This window comes from Panthera onca, chromosome F1, assembly GCF_046562875.1.
Source record: "Panthera onca isolate mPanOnc1 chromosome F1, mPanOnc1 haplotype 2, whole genome shotgun sequence".
Classification (NCBI taxonomy): Eukaryota; Metazoa; Chordata; class Mammalia; order Carnivora; family Felidae; genus Panthera; species Panthera onca.
The window spans coordinates 71,007,338-71,030,042 of NC_138355.1; the positions used below are offsets into that span (position 1 = coordinate 71,007,338).

Below are 22,705 nucleotides of genomic sequence, written 5' to 3' on the forward strand. Positions count from 1 at the left end.
GCTGCGTCAGTGGAGTGTCGTCCGTGAGCTGGGGAGCCTCACTCAGTGCTGAGCCCACGGGGTGGGGGAGATGGGTGGAGGTGACGGGCCCGCCTCTGGCCCCCAGCTGGCATCGGCGCCACTAGGGGAAGCGTGGACCCGTCTCCCTCCTGGGGAACAAAGATGGTGGCCACCGGGTGGGGGAGAGCAGGGTCCTCGCTGGCGGGACATGACCCCCAGGCAGCCGGGGCCTCGCGGGGCTCGCTCTGTTGGGTCTTTTTAGACGTGGAGCGGGCTGGGCTGGTGCCTTTACAAGAACCTTGGGGTTTTGCAATTTTGTTCTTTCCCTTATTGCTCCCAGACTCAGCCGCTGCCTAAAAACACACGGTTCCCGAGCAGCCTGGAGCCCCAGCTTCCCCTGCAGCAGGCGTTTGCTCTGCCCGCGGCCTGCCACCCGCAGGCGTGGGGACGCACAGAGGCCGGGCCACCCTCCAGAGTGCTGGCAAACGGGGCCCCTGTCCCCGAGGCCTGGGCTGGCGGTGGCCCTCAGGGTCAGTGTCGTCACCCAGGGCTGCCGTGGGGGCTTCTCAGTTCACAGCGGGCTCAGGAGGCGCGAGCGCAGGGGAGACGAAGGCTGAGACTGTCACGTGCGGCCCCTGCTGCTGGTGGCGCGTCCAGCGCGGGAGCCGGCCGCCCAGAGGTTTCCCTGTACCCTCCTCTGAGCGCTGTCGACACCGGCCTCGCTCCCCGGGTCCCGCCGCCGTCCTGTGTCACTTGCGCCAGCCTTCCCCCCTTTCACGTGGGACACGCGGTGCCTGTCACTGTGGGCTGGCTTCGTGCGCATGGCTCTCGAGCGGAGCTGACAGGGCTGAGCTTTACGGCTGGAGGCTGCCCGGCTCCGGACACAGGGCGAGGGCGCCGGGGGCAGGATCGTGCGGCGGAGAACATTCTGATCCGGGTGTCCCTTCAGGGTAAATTTAGTTCCTGGGGCTGGTGCAACATTCCAGTGCGGTGGGAATCCTGGTCGGCCTCAGGGGGGAGGGGACGCACCCTCCGTCACCTGCCCGGTCCACGCGGGGGCCTGGGAAACCCCAGCATGTGGCCGTATTTCGGCCACTCAGAGCTCACACAACATTTATTCATTTGGCCCCGACTTCCCTTCGGGCCCGTTTCTCATCTAGTTTGTGGTTCTCGAAGCTTCCACGTTTTCATGGCTGGCGCCTTTCAAGGTGGAAATACAGATTGATAGACCGAGCTGTCACGCTGCCGGGATTCAATCAATAATGGCTGAAATATTAACGGGGCCTTTATGAAAAGAAAATGTAGCACGTGGACGGCGCGTTCTGGGTTTGGATCCAGGAGTTTCCCTCTAAGCTCTGCTGCTAACGGCACCCCAGGCGGATCGCAGTGGCCACGCAGGAGCGCCGTGAGCCCCGGCCACGCCACGGGGGAAGGGTGCACGAGAGCCTGGCCTGGACGAGAGCTTGATGACGGTGTGGCTTCGGACCCTCCGTGCCAGTGACGGCGTGCCTGTGAACCCGAGCCCCCGGCCCTCGGGCAGGGGACACGCCCCGCAAGTGAGGGGCCCTCACCACCGCCCGGGACGGGGCCAGCCGTGCACACGTGGGAAGTTTGTGCCGTGAATTTGTGGGAGAGGAGGCGGCCCACTCGTCGGGGGGAGGGGCGCTTTGCAGAGGAGCCCTTGGGTCCCCTCCACCCGCTGCTCGGCTCACAGACCCGCCAGCTGTGCGAACAGCTGTGCTCGGGCTGCCTTGCCCCCCACCCCCACCATCACTTCCTGTCCCCATTTGGTCGAACACGCTTGGAAACAGGACTCAACACCCCTTTGGGTCCAAGCGTAAAACATGCGTTCAGAGAAGGAAGCTCCTGTCTGCCCGACAGGCTTGGAGGTTTTCTGCTTCTGAAGACAATCACCCGGGTGATGAGAGTGCTTATAAGGGCCGTGAGGTGAGCTGGTAATGATACCGGGTCGTTACCGAAATGACAGGTGTCGATCCTGACCCACCGCCCGGAGGGTTTTCCTATCGGAAGCAGTTAGAGCCGCCTGTGTGGGCGCAGCCTGACTTCAGCTGCAGCCGTCATGTGACTCGTGTCGTGTTTGCAGGAAGCCCTGCGCCACACAGGTGGGGTCCCTTCTTCCCGGCCGGTCCCGGGGAGCCTGCACGGGGAGAAGAGCTCAGGTCAGGGGAGGGAGAGCCTCGCCTTCGGTGACTTCTAGGTAAAGCCACTTCCCTGAGCCGGACGACCAGCCCTGTGGTCACTAGACGCAGACCGGCTCCTGCCTGCCCCCTCCCTGCGTTTATGCAAAGTCCTGAGCAGAGATCGAGCCCCGAGCCCCGGACGCGGCAGGGCATGTGCTGCCGGTCTGGGTGACAGTGCGGCCCGGAGGCGGCCCAGAGGGTCTCTAGAGCCAGGGGCTCCTGGCTTCAGCCTCTCTGCCTCCGTGTCCTCCTCTGTAGAGGCAGGGTCGTTTCAGCGCCATCATGAAGGGTCGTGACCGGTCCAGGAAGTGGTGCTCAGTGGGTACTCCGCTCAGCGTCTGTGCCAGTGTGTGACTCAGGGCAGTCACCTGCCCCCACTCCTTACCCTCACCCCCCCGCTGCCCCTGTCTGCCTCCCCACTGAGTACCCCTCCCCCAGCCGACATAGGGCCCCGAAGGCTGGGCACTCAGTGTGCACACCCTCAGGGGGCGCCCCCTCGGGCCCTTCTCAGGAGCTTCCCCCCCCAACCTGGGCCGTTTGGGGGGGCTGACCCCTTCCCGGGGTTTGCTCCCCACTCGAAGGCAAGTGCACTTAAAAATAAGTCCCGAAAGTGGCAATCATTTGAAGCGCGAGAGAGGTCAGAGAGAGGTTTTGTTCCTCCGTGGAAAAGAGAAGAAGTAGGTGTCTGTTGAGAGAACTTTTTCGGTCAGCTCTCCTTTCAGGGGGCAGGAGCGTGTGGCCTCTGTCCTCTTGGCCTAGCTCGCTCTCTGATCTCCGTCCCTCCGGTGAGTGGGTTCTACAGAAGCTGCAGGGAGGTTGCCCCTAGTGATCGTGCGTAGAAAGGACTAAAAAGCGATTCCAGGGGCATCTTGGGACCATAAGTGGTCACTGCGTGCTGACACGTCGTCTCAGAACACAAAGGGCCTTCTCCCGTTCTCCGAGACGAACCGTTTTCTTTAGTCAGGGACAGTGAGAGAAGAAGCGGGGCTCCCCACCTAAGACTGGAGGGCCGCCCCTGGGTGTGGGGGGGTCTTCCCCCTCCCTCTCCCCCTGGTCTGCCCCAGAGTCTCAAACAGAGGAGGCTGGAGGCTGGAGACCCCCGGCCAGCTCAGTGTAGAGTTTTTATGTGTTTCCTCCTAGCAGGTGTCTCTTGGGGAAGCCTGGATTCTAGGGAAGAAGGAATGCTGCTCCCTGGGCGCCCGGGAAGACCCCTCCTCAGGCCGGCTGGCACCACTGGTGCCCAGGGAGGAGGCGCCAGCGGGGTCTGCAAAGGGCTGCGTGCTGTTTGCTCTCCCTGCGGGTCCCGCATTCTGGCCGGGTGTCACCAGGCCAGCTCTGGAGCTGCCCACAGGGACCCCACCGCAAACCCAGGCCCGTAGCATCATCTCCTCGGTGAGAGTTTGGCTCAGGAGAACCCCGAGCCAGCCCTGGCTTCCTCGTGCGTGTCCTGCCGTGGGGCCGCCGCGCTCTGAGACTGACGGAGGCCGCCACGGTGTCCAGCAGGAGCCCTGGGCCCTGCCCCAGCAGGGATTCGACAGTTTGGATGGTCAAGGAAGGAACGTACAGCTTCTTCTCTGGCAGGGGTGGGTGGTCACTCGTGGTTCCAGGCGGTGGGCGATCCGCCGGCTGGGGCACAGGGAGGGACAAGGCCGTCCTTTTATTTCAGAGTGAGCTGCTCATGTGATCTGTTCCGTATGAACACGGCCAGCGACACCATCCGAAACAGCACAGTGATGAAATAGTAAAGTCAGAGTCCCTTATGTTTGTTCAGGACTCTACGCTTCTGCAAAGCTGTCTCCCACACGTGAGACGCACGACTAGACCGGTATTTAGGCCCTGGGGCAGCCGGGGGGGGCCAAGAGGTCAAGGGACATGCCCAGGACTGTCCAGAGAGTGAAGGGCAGGGCAGCTATCTCCTGACCTGGGGTGCAGAGCCCCAGATACCCCAGCACTCAAAGCCACTTTAAGTCCAGCTGCAGAAGGGATCTCGGTGACCGTCCTAGGGTCCTGCACTCTGCCTGGTGCAGGTCAGGGCCAGCTTGCAGCCAGCCGCTGACTCCCTGTCCCCAGGGCACCTGTCCCCAGGGGGGTCTCTCCCGGCTATCCTGGGAGCTAAGCCCCACCCACCTGCCAGTCTTTGGGGCATGTTCAGCTGAATTCCTCCGTAATCCCGTGCAGGGGAGGGGACAGGACCCCTGGCAGCTTCAGGTTGTGGGCCTGGAGGCTCTGACCAGGGCGGGGCCGTTTGCACTGGGCCCTGACTGGGACAGGCAAATGCGGGGGACCGCCAGGCATTCACCCAGTGAGTAGCAGTGATCCTGAACTTTGGCCCCGTCACAGAGAGTGACCCTGGCCGTCTGGTGACAGTGCTGACTGAGACCGGAGGGCATGTGCCTCTGTTCGTCTCCGTTGGATGGCGTTCGCGGTCTCGTGACAGTAAAAATCATTACACGCAGTGTGCTTTCTGTGTGCCAAACATTATATTAACATAAGAGAAGCACGGTGCGTGTGAGGGTCGTATAACGCGCCGCCCGCCTGCGTGGCCTCGGCAAGAATGGTGCCTCGCGGGGCCCAGCTCTTCTCCTCGTGTGGGGTCCGAGCTGCTCACCAGTGGTGAGGACGGAGCCACAGGTGCACAGGCAGGTGCTCCCCCTCCCCCCCCCCCCCCCGGAGCCCTTGGGCACGTCAGCGCTTCTCAACCTGTCACTCCCTCGGAGGGGACGACGCCTCCTCCAGAAGCAGCCTTGATTTACGCTTGGCGTGAACCCTGATGAACAGTCCTGAGTGCTGGGCTGGGGGTGAATGCCCACCATGGTGCTCCGCGTGGGGAGCGTCCAGGTGAAGGCTCGGCTGTGTTTCCTGCTTTGTCACTGGCCGCTTCCGGGTGTTACCAGTGCCCCCTGGGCTGTGAATGGGGGGTAATGATACCGCCAGGCTGCCGTGAGGACCCCACCAGCTAGCTCATGCCCACCTGTTTCCTGCCCTCCTCCCCTCCTCGCCTCCCCACTTCCTTCCTGGGTTTTCAAGCCAGGTCTAAGGCTAAGAGGTGAGCTTCCCTCTCCTGGTAAGTCTTGGTGACCCTCCAGGCCTGATGCTGGGCCGTGAGGCTGAGGGAGTGGGGGAGGGGGCTTCCGGCGGCTGCTGGCTCCTCCCACACCCACCTCTTCCCAGCAGCCATACCCAGGCCTCTGGTTTCTCCTGCATGGGGATTGCAGAGCTGAGGGTCACACATGCGCCGGGGCCGGCTGTTCCCAGGGTCCTGTCCTGTCCAGAGCCCGTGTGTGGCCAGGGAATGCTGGAGGGTCCCCAACGGTCATCTTCAGACCGCCCTCCTCCTTGAACAGATGAGGAAACTGAGGCCCCAAGGGGGAGGAGACTCACCCAAGTCCACACAGCGAGTTATGGACTCGACCCTGGCCAGAGCTGGCTGCCGGCTCCACGCGCTGGGCCGCCCAGGTGTCCGGGTCGGACTGACCACCAGCCCTTGGGCTCCCACTGTGTGCCCGGCGCTGTCTTCCCCGTCCAAGTTCAGGTACTAGAACTCGGAAGGGTGCTCGCTCGTTCCCAGGCACTGGGGACACGACGATGAACGTGACGGGTACGACCCCTGCCCTCCAGCTTCTGTCCGGTGGGGAAGGTGTGCCACCACAAGGATCGGGTGGGCCCCTGTCAGTGGAGACGAGGACAGAGAACAAAGTGGGGTGGCGATGGAGGCTGATGGGGCCCCAGGGAGGGTGGGGTGTCCAGGAAGACCTCTTTGGGCTGGTGGTTTCGGTGACACGATGTTTATTTCTACCAATATCCATCCCTCCTTCCCCGCGGACTGCGACATTGCCTCCTCGGGACACTGAGTCTCAGATGGGTTAATTAGCTCTCCCAGACCGCACAGCTGGTGTGTGGACGAGGATTTGAACCCCACTCTGTCTGTCCCACCGTCTTTGCTTGTCTCCAGGAGTCAGCACAGCCCTGCCCGAAGCGTGCATGGTGATATGGTACCATGAATACGGGCACTGAAAGACCCCAAGGGAGGATGTGTCTGCCTCCTGCTCTTGGGAGAGATGAGGTGAGAACCCGGGCGGCCTTCCTCCCTTTTCTCGTGGGACTGGCCGCGTTGGCAGCCAGCGGGCTCTGTCGAAGACCAGCTTTTTAAGGTCACAGTTTGTCCGGGGTGCGTCACGAGGCAGGCAGAACAGCCCCTGCTTCCGCACGCACGGTCAGCTCACGCCTGGGTCCCAGCTCCCAAACGCCCTTTTCATTTCCTGGTTTAATGGCTGTTTCGATCCCACCAGCTTCATTTGAAAAACCCGACCATTCATCACAAAAGCAAACCATACGATCAGACAAGCTGGGTCCGTGCCTCTGGACACCACGTCCTGTCCTGCCCTGGATGACAAGCAGCTCGCACACCTGCGCGAGTCTGTGCAGCGTCCCGGGGGGGGGGCGTCCCGGGGGGGGGGGCGGGCACGTTCCTCCCCCGGGGCCCCCGCCTCACACACCTCTGAACCCACGGCTTTATGGACACAGCAGGTCTCGAGTCGTGACTCGTCCCCCAAACTGCGAATTTGCACTCAGTTCGCTGAGTCTTTGTGGACAGATGAATTGTAGCCGGGCAGTGGCTGCACCTAAATTGTTGACGCAATTAAAAATTACACCTGCACATCTGTGTGTGCACAAAAGCACGCGTGTGTGTGGTTGGGTGTCAGCGGCATGGCGGGCACCAGGCCTGGCAGGTGGAATTTAGAGCAGTGTGCAAGGCGGGTGCTGCCCTCGGCCGATCGCAGACAGGGGGCGGGGAGGACGCTCCTCACGTAATGCGTCGCAGACCGACCAACAACAAAGAGCAGTGGAGGCCGGCAGGGGGGAGGATCAGATACCGGTGGAGGCCTGGGGGTGGAGGCCGGAGGGGGTGTGGAGGTGGGGGGGTGGGGGGTGGTGGAGGCGGGGGCAGGGTTGGAGGCGTGGGGGGGGATGCGGAGATGGGAGGGGGGATGGAGGGCGGGGGTGGGGTGGAGGCTGGAGGGGGGGTGTGGAGGCAGGGGAGTGTGGAGGCCGCGGGGGGGCGGTGTGTGTGTGGAGGTGGGGGGGTGCGGAGACGGGAGGGGGGTGGAGGTGGGGGGTGGTGGAGGCTGGGGGTGGGGGGTGGGTGGAGGCGGGGGGCGGGGTGGAGGCCAGGGAAAGCGTCCTGGGGGCACTCAAGCGTACATGAGCTCTCTGTCATTGCTGAGTGAGCATCTTCTAAGAGAAAATACTTTTTGACGGGGGTCGTTCACGACGTCCGCCCGTCGTCTCCCCGTTGCTGGCACCCCGCCTCCTCGCCTCCCTCCCACCCCCAGCCCCCCTGCGTCGCCGCGAGGAATCCGACAGACACACGCGTCTGACCTCAGCAGCGCCTCGCTGTCCTTGGACCACCATCTCCCAGCGAGGCGGCCGCGGCCTGGCCCTGCCCTGCTCCGCAGTCACGTCCGGCCGTGCCCTTCCCTCCCTGAACGCAGTGCCGGCCCCCCCACGTCCCCGGCCCTGCTGCGCCCCGGCTCTGCACCTTTGCTCCCACCGCCCCTCCTCGCCTGGCTCACTCTCCAGCCTGCCCTCCCCCTTGCAGAGCCCGGGCCTCCCGCAAACACACCCCCTGTGCCTCTTGGGTGCGATGCTTGTGTCTGGGTGACTGTCCCTCGAGGCTCCGGCCTCCCTGAGCCGCACACCTCCCCCCCAGTGCCTTATCCAGTGTCTCAGAGAAGACGCGTGTCGCCGAATGTTTGGCAATCGAGTAAATTATATACAGCTTCCTTCCAGATGTCAGCTGGGAGGGCCCGGCCTCTTTCCAGTGTGGTCAGTAGACGGGGCCTCACCACCGTCACCACAGAGGTGGTTCTGCCGTGTCCCCTTTCTCACACATCCCCGTGCGTGTACCCGGGACGCCCTCTCGGGGGGTCAGGGGGTCAGCCTGGGGCGGCCACCTCTTCCGGCCGACGCCGGTCAGGGAGGGGACGGAGCTCCCAGATTTCGAAGGTGACTGTTCAGGGGCTTCCGCGTTTGTTCAGCCGAGAGCTGCACAGGCCCCGAGGCCCCAGGGATGCGGTGCCCTGTCCCCCGGACACGTTGGCATGTCCTTCTCCCGAAGTCCACGGGCGGCGTTTCAGAGAGTGTTCTACGAGTGACCCGAGGTGGTGTCCACCTCAGCCACTGCCGTAAGGGCTCCTTGCAGAGCTGTGGGCTGCGGGGACCCGGCCGCGGCTGTGTCCCCAGAGGGGGCTGGTGACACACGACAGGCCGCGGGCCTGGTACTCGCAGAGCCGACGTGCCTAAGTGACGCCGGTGTTCCTTCCACAGGAGCTCAGGTGTCTTCCCAGAGTCCTCGCGGGGCCACGCGGGAGCAGGGCCGGCTGTGGGGTCCCGCGCCACCGGGCCCGGTTCCACAGGACGGAGTGTCCTTCCCGCCGGGCAGCCCCCGAAGGCGCTTTCTCGTCCATCGACTTCTTCACGAAGCACCTGGCGTCGCGGACAGGCTCTGGGGGGGGGGGGGGACCCCGGAGGCAGGTTCGGCTGTGGGCCCCGCCCGCCAGCGGCTGACGGCCTCCTGGCCTCCGTCTCGTAGCTGCACAAATAACCAGGAGACTGCAAGCGCGCACGTGCCACGAGCAGCCGGGTGGCCCTGGCTGGCGGGGACAGAGAGCCACCGACCTGGCGCGGAGTGAAGGGAAGGGCGTTCTCAGCTGAGGGGGCAGCACGCGCAGACCCCGCGTGTCCGGGGGAAAGCTCGCCGGCCTGAGAGGCGGCCAGTGTGGCAAAGTGGAGGGAGCGAGGAGGGACGGGACCGGCAGGGGGCGGGGGTGGCTGCGGAGGAAGAGGGCCGGCCCCGGTCGGCAGGCCGTGAGCGGGCCACCTGTGGTCACCTGCACCGCGGAAGGCCCTGAGCAGCACCGAGCTCCGCGTCTGCAGCTCCTGGCACTGTGCCCCCTCCGTGCCCGGGGGGCGGGGGTGGGGGCACCGAAGCCTCGTGGGGCCCCCGGGCGGAGCTGGGGTCTGGCGCTGGCCGGCCGTTCCTCTGGATTGTGTCTCAGCCCCCGCCCTTTAACCCTCGGGGGTAGTTCCCAGCCTCTTGAATAAGTTACAAGACTGAGTACTGATTTGGTGCATTCTTCCTTTACTTCAAGTATCATTAACGAGTAATTGAAAAGTCGGGGTCTACGCTAGTAACTGCTGACCCAGTCACGTGGTTTCTGCCTTTCACAGGGGTCTGCCAATCCCAGCCTGTAAGCCTCACACCCTCAGGTGCCTTTCCCGCCCCAGCCCCCACGGCCCTCTCCCTTCCCCTCTGCTGCAGGGGCAGGGATGGGGATCCAGGTGGATCCCCTCTGTAAGCGGCAGACAGGCGGGACCCCGGCCGCGGGGGCGCACTGCTTGGCGCGGCCCTGGGCCTGTGCTGAGGCCAGAAGGAACCGGGCGGCTGCTGGTGGCTGAAAACCCGGCTTCTCTTGCAATTCTGACTTTGCGTTCGCTGGTTTGCATGTCTGACACCTCACGGGGCACATGATTTATTACAGCTTTTAAACAGCCCTTTCTTCTGGAACCGTCCGTCTCCGTTTGGAATGGGCAGACTGGCTTCGGGGTGCTTGCTCCCTCGTGGGATGGTCTGGGGTTGGGGGCTTCCTGCTCTTGGTGCGGGGCCGAGGAGCTGCCCTTGATCCGGTGTGTGTGTGTGTGTGTGCACGCGCGAGTGCTCACGTGCACGCAGAGACCCCTTCAGGGATAGAGAAACGTCAAACTTCTCCCTGGATCACAGGCAAGAGAAGGCGACTCCATCAAAACAGACCGGAGAGGACTTCCTTTCCCAGATGGATGGGTCGGGATTCTGCTTAGAAAATACTTCCCTGGGGGGCGGATTTCTTCAACCCCCCCTTCCCTCCCCACCCCGGGCTCCCCTTCCTGTGCAAGGTTTGGCCATCTCTGTGACCAAAATCCCTCTTGCTGTAGTTAAAGCCTCTCAGGGACCAGTTAAAACGGAATGAAGGATGGGAATAACAAAACATGCAGATTTCCTTCCCTTTAAAGAGAACTATGTCTCACGGATATCACCTGAATAAACTCACCAGCTTGCCATTGCCTTTCTGGGACTGTAATTGGGAAAGACGTGCACAGAAATCCCTGTGAAAATCTTCCGTGCTCTGTGTGGGGAGGGCGAGGCATGCCGGTTTCCTGTGGAACATTCTGGTTCCTATTGTTACCCTATATTTATAGACTGGGCTCCACTGAGAGCCCACCTCCTTCTGTCGCTGGATGAAAGGCCACTTAACACAACTCCCTGGTAAGGGGAGAGGATGTGGCGTGGCTGCAGAAGCAGGGCAGGGGCGCAGGGAGGGGACGAGCTGGGCCTCAGAGGGACACCCGTCAGCCATGTCGCGGCCCTTTGTTCCCCTTCCAGATCCCTGCAGTGAGGACACCTATTCATACCACAGCGCAGACGGGACTTACCGTCATGCCCCTGTGCCTCCGCCCCGTTTGGGGCTGACCTCCGGTACCCCCCTAGCCCCCACTGGTCCTTCCCCTCTGCCCCGCTCAGCGCTGACCCCCGGTACCCCCCCCACCCCCGCTGGTCGTTCCCCTCCACCTGCCGCGCTGGCACGGATTTTCTTGCATCTCGCTGTTTCCCATGCTGCCCCCTGGCCCCGTGGAAGGATGCTTCCCCGGACAGGATGTTCTTAGACAGGCTGGCAGGTGGGTTGCTATCCGAGAGGCTGGCCCGGTGCCCGAGGGGACGTGAGTCTTGGAGCGGGTCTGGCTCTTCCTTCTGGATTCCTGCAAACAGCAGAGAAGTTTTAAAAAATCCTCAGGTATCTCATGACCCCACTCACTTGGCGGCGGGGACAGCACTGCCCAGCGCCGTGTGCGTGGCCGCGGGAGGGCCGTGCGTGGCGTGGTCGCTACCAAGTCAGAGGGCCTTCGGGTTCTTGGCAAAATGCGCATGGGCGCCCGCGCTCCCTTCAGAGGTTCCTGTGAACCATTCTCTGCCACGTGAGCAGCTGGACGCTCGTCCTGCCGCCTCCTCCTGCCTGTCCTCGGTGCTTTCACCGTGCTTGTTTCTGACTGCACTTGGGCTGGCTGTTCGATCTCCAGGCTGCGGGGCTTCTAGAGGGGCCAGCGGTCAGCAGCGACAGGCGCAGGGCCGTGGAGCCCCCTCCTCCCACCAGCCACAGGAGGGACAGACGTGACCGCTCCCCGCGTGGACGCTCGGATTAAGCAAGCGTTCCTTTTTAAAACACTGTGGTAAACACGCAACACAGAATTTCCCGTCCTAAGTGCACACTTCAGGGCTGTTAGGTACGTTTTCGTGTGTTGTACAGCCGGCACCGCCGTCCGTCTCCAGAACCTTCTTCCTGCAAAACCGAAACTCCGTCCCCCTCCTCCCACCCCCGGGACCGCCACCTACTTTCCGTCTCTACGAGTTGCACGACTCTACGGGCCTCACGTAAGTGGCGTGGTGGGGTTTGTCTTTCTGTGGCAGGCGTGTCTGGCTTAGCACAGTGTCCTCGGGCCCACGCGTGCTGTGGCACGGGTCAGAGTCGGCGCCTTCCTCATACAGCTGAGTGATCTTCTGTACGCAGCCCGTTTTCCTCGTCCGCTTGTCCGCTGACACGGGCCCTGGGGCCACCCCTTCCATCTTTGGCCGCTGGGAGTAAACTACAGTGAACACGGGGCGCAAATACCTCTCCGAGATCTTGCTTTCGAGAGCGAGGGTTCTCGACCCGGTGCCCGCGAACCCCGGAGAGGATCCGCAAACGGTGGAGTGTCCGCGCATCTCGTGGGTTCGGCGGATCGAGGGCCCTCGTCAGGTTTCCGGGGGCAACAAAAACAGCACCTGCTCGGAGCCCCCAGGGGCCTGTGCGCCCCGAGCCCCCCAGCGGCAGACGCAGGCCCCGCTTGTGTTGTGGCTGTGACCTTTGCCATCTGGGTGACCCCTGCCGGCTCACTGACTTCTCAGAGACTCGGCCTTCTGATCTCTAGAATAGGGTTAACGGCAACACCCTCCCAGAATTGTTTAGGAAATTAGGCTGGTGTAGCACAGTGGCTGAAAGCATGGTGTGACAGGCTGAATACGGCCCCCCAGAATATCGGGGCCCTGGTCCCCGGGGTCGGCGAATATCACCTTGTGTGGCAGAAGGACTTTGCAGATGGGGCCAAACTCGGGATCTCGAGGCAGGGAGATAAATGCCGCATTTTCCGGGGGGACCCTGAACATAATCATACGTGTCCTCATAAAAGGAGGAGAACCGGTGACGGGAGAGGAAGCGAGGGGTGGGGGACATCCCCTGGGGGTGCGGAGCCCAGCAGAAGCCAGCCCTGCCCACGGCCGTGGCTTCCGTCCAGCGAGGCCGATTTCAGGCTTCCGGCCTCCAGAACCAGAAGAGCAGAACATGTTTTAAGTCATGAACTTTGTGCTAATTTGTTACGGCAGCAGGTGGAAAGCTAATCCACCTGGACCCTGGAGCCAGACGGCTTAGAAGCCCCACCACTTTCCGGCTGTGTGACCTTGGGCGTGTCGCTAACTCAGGCCTCAGTTTCCTCATCTTTAATTCGATGATAATGGGGCCCGTCCCACGGGGTTGTCCCGGGGGTTGGAGAAGCTGGTGTCCGTGGAGCGGCCAGAGCGGTGCCTGCCGCTGAGTGAGCGCCCGGTGCCGCTTTGAGTAGAATTCCTCAGAGCCCGTGGACGTGCCTGGCTGACGGGAGGGCGGACGGAGGCCCCGGCGAGCTCGCGGCCGCGCTGTCCCGGGCCACGCGAGTGTGGGTGTCTGGGGGCGCCCCTCAGCACCTGCACCCCGCCTTTCCAAGTCCATCTTGAGCACCACTCCCCCCAAACCAGAGTCACGGTCACATAGGTGGGAAACCACCGCTCAAAGCTGAGCAGGTTTCTTTAGAGTCTCAGAAACTTTCGTATGCAAATAAGCACAGTGAATCTCCAGGAGACCTTCCCAAACATTGGCCCCTGGACCCCTTCTCACGGCTGTTGCCTGCAGAAACCCCTTCAGAGCAAGTCTGGAGGCCTGGGGCTGCCATAGAAGGTGGGCGGAGGTAGGACAGACCAGCTGAGACAATGGAGTGGCAGGGTCCTGTTGGCCTAACCTGGGGACAATCCAGAAAACACAGCCGCTGCTGCCGTAGATACATGCCCCAGACAGGACTGTGGACAGACCCCTAGCTTTCGGGCCCGGGGTGGCCTCGGCACAGGCACCAGCCCCGGCCCTGAGCCCCTCGAACGCCCCTCGCCGCCCTCCCCGATGCCCCAGCCGGAGGACTCTCGTGGATGCCTCAACCCCCTCCCCTACCGCTACCCTAAACAGCTCTGAGTTGATCTCTTCCCCATATTGGACTTATATGAAAAATCTCATTGGAAGAAACGGCTCCATGTCTGGGAGAAAATGGAAAATCACAAATGGACCCACCCGTCCGTGTCACAGAGGAGGGATCCGAGGACCAGAGAGGGAAGAGGACGTGCATGGATAGTCAGTGACTAAATGCTCATCCCCAGTGGTATCGTGTCGGGGGTGAAGACGTTCTCGTTGTGTGAGTGAAGATTACTTGTGCCCTCAAATGCTGGGACTGGCTTTCATTCTCTGAGAACTGGGGACAGGAAGGATTCATGGTGACCACCGGTCTCGGACCGTCCCAAGCAAACTTCAGGCTCAGGAGTCCCCGTGGGCTCTCATGCACCTGGCAGGAGACCGGGGGTAGACTCTGCCCCATGGAGCGGCACCAGGGGCGACCCTGGCCCGGCAGGGCTGGAGAGCCACCGTGGGACTTCACACGTGGCCCGGCATCCCTTGACTCAGTCGGTCACGACGGTGTCAGATGGGGAGGATTCCTTCTTCGACGCAGAGCCGCCTAGGGCGTCCCCCGGCCACTGAATCTTGGTGGCAGTGGGGGCAGACCTTTCTGGCCATCCCCGAACGAGCTGGCCTCTCTCAGAGGTACATTTGATATGCCTTCGCTCCCCTCGTCCCTTTCTTCGGCAGGTCCGCGGCACGTTTACTGAAGGGAGGTTTATGTTAACCATCCCTGCAAACCCGGACATGCATTTCACCCCTGGCAATCAGTTCTTGTCCTTGGGGAAACCTAATTAGGTATTACAGGACTTGTGATGTTGTTTCCATGGAAACCCCCATAGTACTGGTATATGTGCATAATATATGCTCTAGAATTTAAAAAATATATATATATATTTTTTACATAATATATTATTATTACTAGATTTTAAGAAAATTTTTAGTTTCTTTCTTTTGCTTTTGTTCTGCATATATTTTTTTAAATGGTGAAAATCTCCATGGAGTTTTTCTTCTAGAGAGAGAACAGCAGAGAACACAAAAAGCCTTTTGTGCTTTCTCTCCTTTAATTAAAAAAAATTCAGGGGCGCCTGGGTGGCTCAGTCAGTTAAACATCCGACTTCAGCTCAGGTCACGATCTCGCGGTCTGTGAGTTCGAGCCCCGCGTCGGGCTCTGTGCTGACAGCTGGGAGCCTGGAGCCTGCTTCGGCTTCTGTGTCTCCCCCGTCTCTGCCCCTCCCTCGCTCATGCTGTCTCCCTCTCTCTCTCTCTCTCATAAATAAACATGAAAATATTAAAAAATAAATAAATAAAAATAAAAAAAAATTCATACTTGCACGAGAATCAAAGTTTGCCAGGTTAGTAAGAAAACGTCTCAGCAGGATCTCCCCCAATAGCTGAGAGCATTTTGATGAAAGGTGTTGCTCACATAAAGCAACTGAAAGACCTCGGCCTTTCCGAGTAGAATGGGGGAGCTGGTGAATCCGGTGAATCACCTCCAAACACAACAGGCTGGTCCCCTGTGTGCCTTGGAGGGAAGGGCAGGGGCTCCCGGGCCTGGCTGGCGGGGTCCTGCTGTGTCGGGGAGACTCCGGAGCCTCTGGGATCCGCCGCTTGTCCAGACCGCCCGTCCGGGCCCTGCGGCCAGAAGCACCTGTGGGTTCGGGCGCCGCAGGGACTGGGGTCCTGGGGTGACCGGACGGCCCTGCAGAGTCGGGCTGCCGGAGCCAGTGAGCGGCCTGGCGACTCTGGGAGCGGCTCTCAGAGGGAAGCGTGGGGATGGTCTCGCCGAGGCAGGGCTGCGTCCGGGAGGATCCCGCCGGCTTCGCAGACACAGCTGTCTGTGCTGCACCGAGAGCCACAGCTAAAATGCGAGTGTTTCTGGAGAATCATAAACAATGGAGATAGGGCGTTTTCTTTTTTTTATGAAAAGAAATTTTTTTTAATGTTTATTTTTTGAGAGAGAGCAAGCGAGCGCGGGGGAGGGGCAGAGCAGGAGACACAGAATCCAAAACAGGCTCCCGGCTCCCAGCTGTCAGCACAGAGCTCGACAAGGGGCTCGAACTCACGAACTGTGAGATCATGACCTGAGCCGAAGTCAGATGCTTAACCGACTGAGCCCCCCAGGCGCCCCCATAAACAACATAGATTGGGTGTTTCCTACGTCTAACTGGCCGTTCAGTGCAAGAACGCTCACACTGACCTCTTTGCTCGTTGCCCGCTAATCGGTTTACCCCCCAGATTTGCCGGCAAGAGTCACTGTCCCCAAGCTGCCTGCACTTTTTCTCCCCTGCACACCCGGTAAGTTCCGATTTGCCCTTGTTCTTTGACTCAGGCTCGCACGTGGGAAGTACTTAGCAGGCGGGATCCTGCACCACGTACACAGCAGCTTCCTGAAGGTTCTGAGCTACTGTCGGATACGTGACCTGCCGCGTCCGCGGGATGGGGTAGAGGTGCGGGAAGCGGGAGTGCCCTCGTCAGGGTCCCCTCCCCGGAGAGGCGCCCAGATGCTCGACAGGCCAGGCCGGCATGCAGGGCGGGAGGGGTGCGGCGGTGCCTTCTGGGCCGTGGCAGGAGGAGGCAAGTGTTGGGCGGGCGGGCGAGTTGCGGGACCCTTCCGTCCAGCCGGCTGAGTGAGGCACGGTTCAGCAGTCTGGACGGGCTTCCCTGCAGGCGGTGCCCCGCTGCGCCCCTTCTCCCTCCGCTGCTGCGTCTAATGTCCCGAGGCCACAGCAAGGCTGCGGCCCAGCTGGGATTCCCTCCGGGCTGGGGAACAGCCACCTCCCTCTGGGAGGAGAGGCAGAGCCCTGTGTGAGGATGCAGGCTGGGGGTGGGGGGGGCTGGTGGTACGAGGGGGACGGGAGGAATGTGGCCATCCCGGGTTTGCCTGACACAGGCCTTCCAGGCTCTGCCAGGCCTGCCTCGCTCCAGAAGCTTCTGCAGAGGCTCCCCATCCTGCCTGTCTGTGCTGGGGCTGTCTGAGGTCACAAGCCGGTTCCTGGGCGAATGTCGGACCCATATTTAGGTGCCCGCTGTGTCCTCGCCTGCCTGGCTCTTTTGTGTTGAGGAATGATTGACAAATAAAATCACACACGTTTCACATCTACGTTGTGAAATGGTTGCCACCGGCCGGGTCGTGACCGCACCGCCGCCCGGCATCCCCTTCTCCGTGTGGGAAAGCGTTTGCCGTCGCTCTCTGAGCATGTGCCTGCTGTGCCCGAGGTCACGCGCGCACTGGTCTGACTTCACCGTGCCGTGAAGGTCCCGTGCATTCGGTAGAAATCATACTGGGAATTTTGAGTGTGGGTCGTTTCTTGGGCTGGGAGTGTGTGAGACGGCCCCCCTCGTGATGCGTGGCCAGAGGCCGTGGCGCTCAGCCACGAGGCCACGAGGGTCAGCAGACGACGCACTGGCAACCGCCTCTCCCCACGCGGCCGCTCTGTCTGTCACTCGCCATACGGCGTCCAGAACATTACGGGACAGCGTCCACATCTCGTTAGCAAACGGGCTTCACGGGAGATGGTTCGGGCCCGCTGGAGGCTCCGCGAGTGCCCCGCGCTCGGCCGCGGTCACCGGCTCAGGGGCCCCGCTGCACGTCTGTGGTCGGCTCTCACTAACTGCTCCGTGTTGTCGGGGTTGTACTGAAGGTGTCGGGGTGGCAGGAACGGCTGCGTGTCCTCCGGGCTCTAGATCCGCTGCTCGGGTGGCAGAGGGTCACGTGTGGAGCGGACTCGAGTCAGGGAGCTGCTCGCTGGTCCCAGGTCACCCTTACCTCGGGGACAGGAGCTCTCAGCATCTGGGACAACGTGGCCGGTGTTTGGGGCGACCGTGGGAGGGCGCTCACAGTCAGCCTGGACGGGCCTCCGAGGCCTCTGCCCCATGGCTGCCCAGAGCAGACCTCGAGGGCCCCCACGTCCGCATCCTCGGGGCACAGAGGCTGCCCCGGAACCAGGGTGCGTGGCTGGGGCTCAGGGGAGGAGGGTCCTCACCCCTCTGGTCCATGCTGCTTGAGATCCTGGTTCCAGATTGGCTCCAGAACTTTCTGGGCTTGAAGTTCACCTGGGACACTTTGTTCCAGATTGGACCACCCCTGGGCATCGGCGGGTGTCCTTCCCACGGCGTCGGATGAATCGTTAGGTATTTCATTGGTCTCAGGCTTAGGAGTGAGTTTCTCGTGGGGACTTCCGCTCTGGGTGGTCAGGGAGAGACATTGCGCTTTTCCATTCGACATGGTCTGTCCCCCCACCCCCCCACACACACACCCTTCAGTCACCGAAGTCCCAGTGACCACCCACCCAGGTGCTGGAGACACGGTCCCCTCCCTGCACACCCTTCGCCCCAGTGACCGTCTCCCCAGGCTCTGGAGGAGAGAGAGGTGGGAGGGCCAAGCCAGACGGGGGACCATCTGACCTGCCCCTCAGTCCTCAGAGGAGGAGACCCAGCCTGAGGGGAGAGCTCAGCCACGCCGGCCCCCACGGAAAGCAGTCATCAAACACCTGGTCTATGTGAGGAGCTGGGCTGGGCACAGAGGCGTCACAGGGAACACGGAGGACACAGCCCCTGTCCCTCTGGAGTTCCCGCTGTGATCGCCGGACCCCCGGCCCGGTGACACTCCGGTCGGCTGGGGAGCTCGAAGAAAACACCCAATGCCGGGGCCTCACACTCAGAGCTCCGGATCTGCTTGGTCTGGATGGCCCCGGGCAGGGGTGTCCTTAGCAAACTGTCCGAGCAGTTCTAGCGTCCCAGGGGGAGAGACCCACAAGGACCGAGGAAACATGACGGGTACATACTGAGATCTGCAATTTGTTATTTTATTTAAGTTTATGTATTTATTTTGAGAGAGAGCACGCGCGAGCAGGGGAAGGGCAGGGTCCCAAGCAGGCTCCATGCTGTCAGCACAGCGTTCGACGTGGGGCTCGATCCCACAGACCGTGAGATCATGACCTCAGCCGAGATCAGGAGTCAGATGCTTAACTGACTGAGCCCCCCGCGCGCCCCAAGATCTGCAGTTTGTAAGGGCCGTGGAGGAAGTTGAGGGAGAACGTGGCAGGGTGGGGTCCTTCCTAAGTCTGGGAGCAGCGAGGCCGTCCTGGGGCTCCAGGGGTCAGATGGGAGTGGGCGTGAGGGTGTCCTCATGGGGGACAGCAGTGGGATCTCCTGGGACACACTGGCCACCCTGCAGCCTGTGGGTCCCTGCACTGGAGCCCCATCTGGCAGAGGCTCTCAGTCTGCAGCTGGGAATGGCCGTCCGTCCATCCGTCCATCGCTCCCCCAGGCCGTGTGTGAGTGCCCCTCCCACCCCCCCCAACCCCCGGGCCGGCCGCCTGGATGCCTCACGTATGTGGAGAGGTTGCTGATGCACACTTCCTCGTATCATCCGTCTTACTGGATCCCGACGCTGGCCCCCCGAGGCGGGCAGGGTCAACACTAACAGTCCCGGGACAAACGTGGAGACAGGCTCAGAGAAGCGGTCTGACCTGCCTGAGGTCACACAGCTAATAACTGGGTGTAGACACTCCAGTGCCGCTCACTGGCCTCGACCCCCACGGCCCACCCCCCCGGGAAACTGACACCAGCAGGCCCTTGAGGGGCACGTGGTACCCCCCGGTGGGGGGGCCGGCACCTTCCTGTCAAGCCGGGCAGAGCCTTCCCGTCTCCCTCCCCACCGGGGAGTCTGGGAGGTCTGCCACTCACTGCCTCAGCTCCTGCCCACGGTGAACCCAGTTTCTATAGTAACCCGACGCTGGTTGTCACAGGTGGATGGTTTTCGTTGTGTGTGGGAAGAGTCCGGCCAGCAGTCACACGGCCATGGCGTGGCCTGTCGGTGGCACTTAGGAGCAGAGGACACCCACGGAGCAGCCACTAGGGCCTTTCTGTGTCTGGGGACGGTGGAAACCTGCGTCCGGGCCCCCTGCTCGGCTGCCCTGGGGGAGGCGGGAGGGGAGTCCCGGCTGGCGGCTGGGCTCAGCGCCCTCTCCCGGTGCCCCTTGCGGAGGCTGCGCTCCGTCCGAGCTGTTCTGTTTAACCTCGCATCCTCAGGCGGGACGGTCCTTGAGAACGGGGCCAGGGCCATCCCCATATGTGACATCCCCACATGTGAACCCCAGCGCCAGCCAGGCCCGGCCACACGGCAGCAGGAATCTCCGCTTCGAGCCGGGGGAGGGCCCCAAGGTCCGCAGCCATCACTGGGCCCAACCCTCATTTTACAGAAAGGCGGGACCCCGTCCGTCTGTGGTGCCCGGAGTCCTAACCGCTAACGCTTCCTGGGTGCCGGCTCGGGGCCAAGCCTGTCGCGTAGGCTAATCCATCACAGCCTCCCAGTGGTGGCTGCATAGCAGGTGCTGTCTGGTCCCCGGATGAGGAAACTGAGGCACAGTGAGGCTCACTAACGTCCCCAGGATCCCAGTGCTGGTTAGTGTTGGGCTCAGGGTCCGGACCCAGCCAGTTTGGCTCTAGGGCCCCCACGCGAACACTCTGCTGCGTCGTGGGGACAAGGTGCTGGCTGCCCTTGGCATCCCTCCTCTGCCGGGGACGGGCGTCTACACCAGCCTTGGGAGTTCGCTCGCGTAGGAAACACCTTTTCCTCTCCGCGTCCCCTCGAGGGCCTGGCGGGGGCCCAGCGTCCTGTTGTGAATATAAACGAGAGCCTCTTCTTCCCCTTCGCGGCCCTTCCCCGGAGGCCCCAGGCGAGCCCTGGCCCCTCTAACGCGCTCTCTGCCCCCCCCAGCTCTTCGTGATTGACAATGGCGCGGACGACTGGCGGATAGCCATGACCTGCGAGCGCGTCCTGCGCATCAGCCTGGAGATGCTGGTGTGCGCCATCCACCCCGTCCCCGGCGAGTACAAGTTCTTCTGGACGGCGCGCCTGGCCTTCTCCTACACGCCGTCGCGGGCGGAGGCCGACGTGGACATCATCCTGTCCATCCCCATGTTCCTGCGCCTGTACCTGATTGCCCGCGTCATGCTGCTGCACAGCAAGCTGTTCACGGACGCCTCGTCCCGCAGCATCGGGGCGCTCAACAAAATCAACTTCAACACCCGCTTCGTCATGAAGACCCTCATGACCATCTGCCCCGGCACCGTGCTGCTGGTGTTCAGCATCTCGCTGTGGATCATCGCCGCCTGGACCGTGCGTGTCTGCGAAAGGTACACGCGTGCGCTCCGCGGCGGCTGGGGCGGCAGCGAGGCCGGGGGATCGGGGTGGTGGGGGGCGGGGAGCGGGCGGGGCCGGACCACAGGCTGGGTAAGCTAGGTGCCGCGTGCATTGTCCTCGGTGTCCCCCTGTAAACCCGCGTGGAATCCGGTGCGTTCCTCGCCCGTCCTCGCGGCTAACACCTTGCAGTTACGTATTGTCTCTTCCTCTTGGATGTTGACGATGCCTCACCGGCATTTTCAAGGCTTTGGGAAGTCCCGCCATAAGGAAACTGGTTTCATTTTGTTGAGTCCAGACTTTCTCAAAGGTATTCACCCAGAAACCCTTTTCACTGTGCACTGTGGGAGCCTCGCTACGCGGCGAGCGGTCCGCAGACCAGCAGCCTCGCGTCACCGGGAACCTGTTAGACGTGGAGGCTCAGGCCTCACCCAGAGCCACTAGACAGGATTTGCATGTTAACAAGCTCGCCTGGTGGGGGGGGACGCGCGTCCTGCGGGGAGGGCTTGGGTCCAGCCCTGAAGTCCTGATCGTACTCCTGGCTGTACATTGTGCGGGTCACGGTACCTCTCTGGGCCTCAGGTCTGTCACCTGCAAGCGGGGGTCATAACACCTACTTTCCAGGCCTTGTCGTCGGTGCTGAGTGGGGCCCATGCACTGCCTCACCGCGAGAGTGGAAATCAATCGTAACGGGGATCTTTCGGTAACTCCTGGGAATTTCGTGGCCTCTTCGTATAATTAGAAGCAAGCAGCTCCTACCACACATGGACCCATGCTTCCCTGTTTTCTTTCCTACTTGATCTGAGCCGAGCCTTCCGACACCTGTAATTGAGTTCGCCAAGCCCTTTAAGGTGTCTGAAACCTCCCACACCCTTGCATCAGCCCTGCGTGCGTGTGATGCTCACTGTGGCTTTTAGACGAGCAAATGGGCTGAACCGGGACCAAGACGTCTGCAAGTGAGTTTCATTGCAACTTGAACCTGCCACGGGTCCATGACTATTTTTGACTCAAAAATAAGCACGTAGTTTGCAAAGTACTCTGTTGCCTTTTATTTGACGTTGAACGGCCCACCGAGGCTTCTGAGCCCGGGCCGGGCTCCCCTGGCTTCGTGCCCGCAGACGTGCTGAGGTCCCAGCAAAGGCACGGAGTTACAGTGAGCAAGTCCCAAGTCCTCCTAAAGGGCCCCCTCCTCTTGTGAAAAGGCCCTTTGCCCAGACGGCTTCCTCTCGATGGCACCTGAGGCACAGCCCAGCCTTGGCAGCTGCTCCTGGCTCCGAGCTCTGCCGCCAGCTCTCTGTGTGTCGTCTCCGTGGTCTCGGCTTGTTGAGCATCCCCACTTTAGAGCTGAGGAAGCTGGGGGAAAGCGCCGGCCTGGGGTGGCGGTGTGGGAGAGCTGGCAAGTGTGGGCCCAGAGTGTGAACCCGGCCCACGTATGTCTCCCACCCCAGGCGACTCTCGCCCTCGCAAGGAACCTGTGGCCTGGCCTCTCCCGGGGACCAGGAGACCCGACCCCAGAGGGTCACGGCCATTCAGCTGGAGCTCAGACCCCAGGCCTCTGCTGTCTGCGCTCCTGCCCCTGTACCGTGGTCCTGGCTGGGGTGGGGGTGAAGGGGGGTGAGGAGGGACTTCTGGGTAAATTCAGGCCGAGTGGAGGTGCCACCCACACGCCCAGTCCTTCCCCCCAGGGGGTTGTCAGGCCTTGCCCCTCCCCCACAGCTGCCCTGGCTGAAGGGAGCTGCCTGGCCCAAGTTAAAGCCCCAGCGGAGACCTGTCAGCATAGGCCTGTAAAGGCCCAGCGCCTTTACCCGGGGCCGTCCGGGCTCCAGGGCTCCCCGAGGGGTCGCCCGAGGCGCCCTTTGACCCCTGGCACCTCACGGCCGCCGTTGGCCTGCGCCCTGCACCCTGGGTGCCGATACCCGGAGCAGCCCCGGGAGAGCCCTGCGGGAAGCCTGCCCGAGTCCGGCCTTCGGGACTGTGACAACATGTACAAACGAGTGCACTTTTTCCTACTCGGGGAAACACTCCTCTTGCCGTGACCA

The 22,705-nt window shown here is 62.2% G+C and overlaps 1 protein-coding gene across 2 annotated transcripts in view; it reads left to right on the top strand.

The window, feature by feature from the left end:
* The window catches only part of KCNN3 (potassium calcium-activated channel subfamily N member 3), a 117,013-nt gene that overhangs the window by 48,538 nt on the left and 45,770 nt on the right, over positions 1–22,705 (top strand). For both annotated transcript variants that reach the window (XM_060644760.3, XM_060644761.3), the window contains one exon: positions 20,244–20,662. In XM_060644760.3, the coding sequence (XP_060500743.2) occupies positions 20,244–20,662 (419 nt within the window). The remainder of the gene's footprint in view (positions 1–20,243; positions 20,663–22,705) is intronic.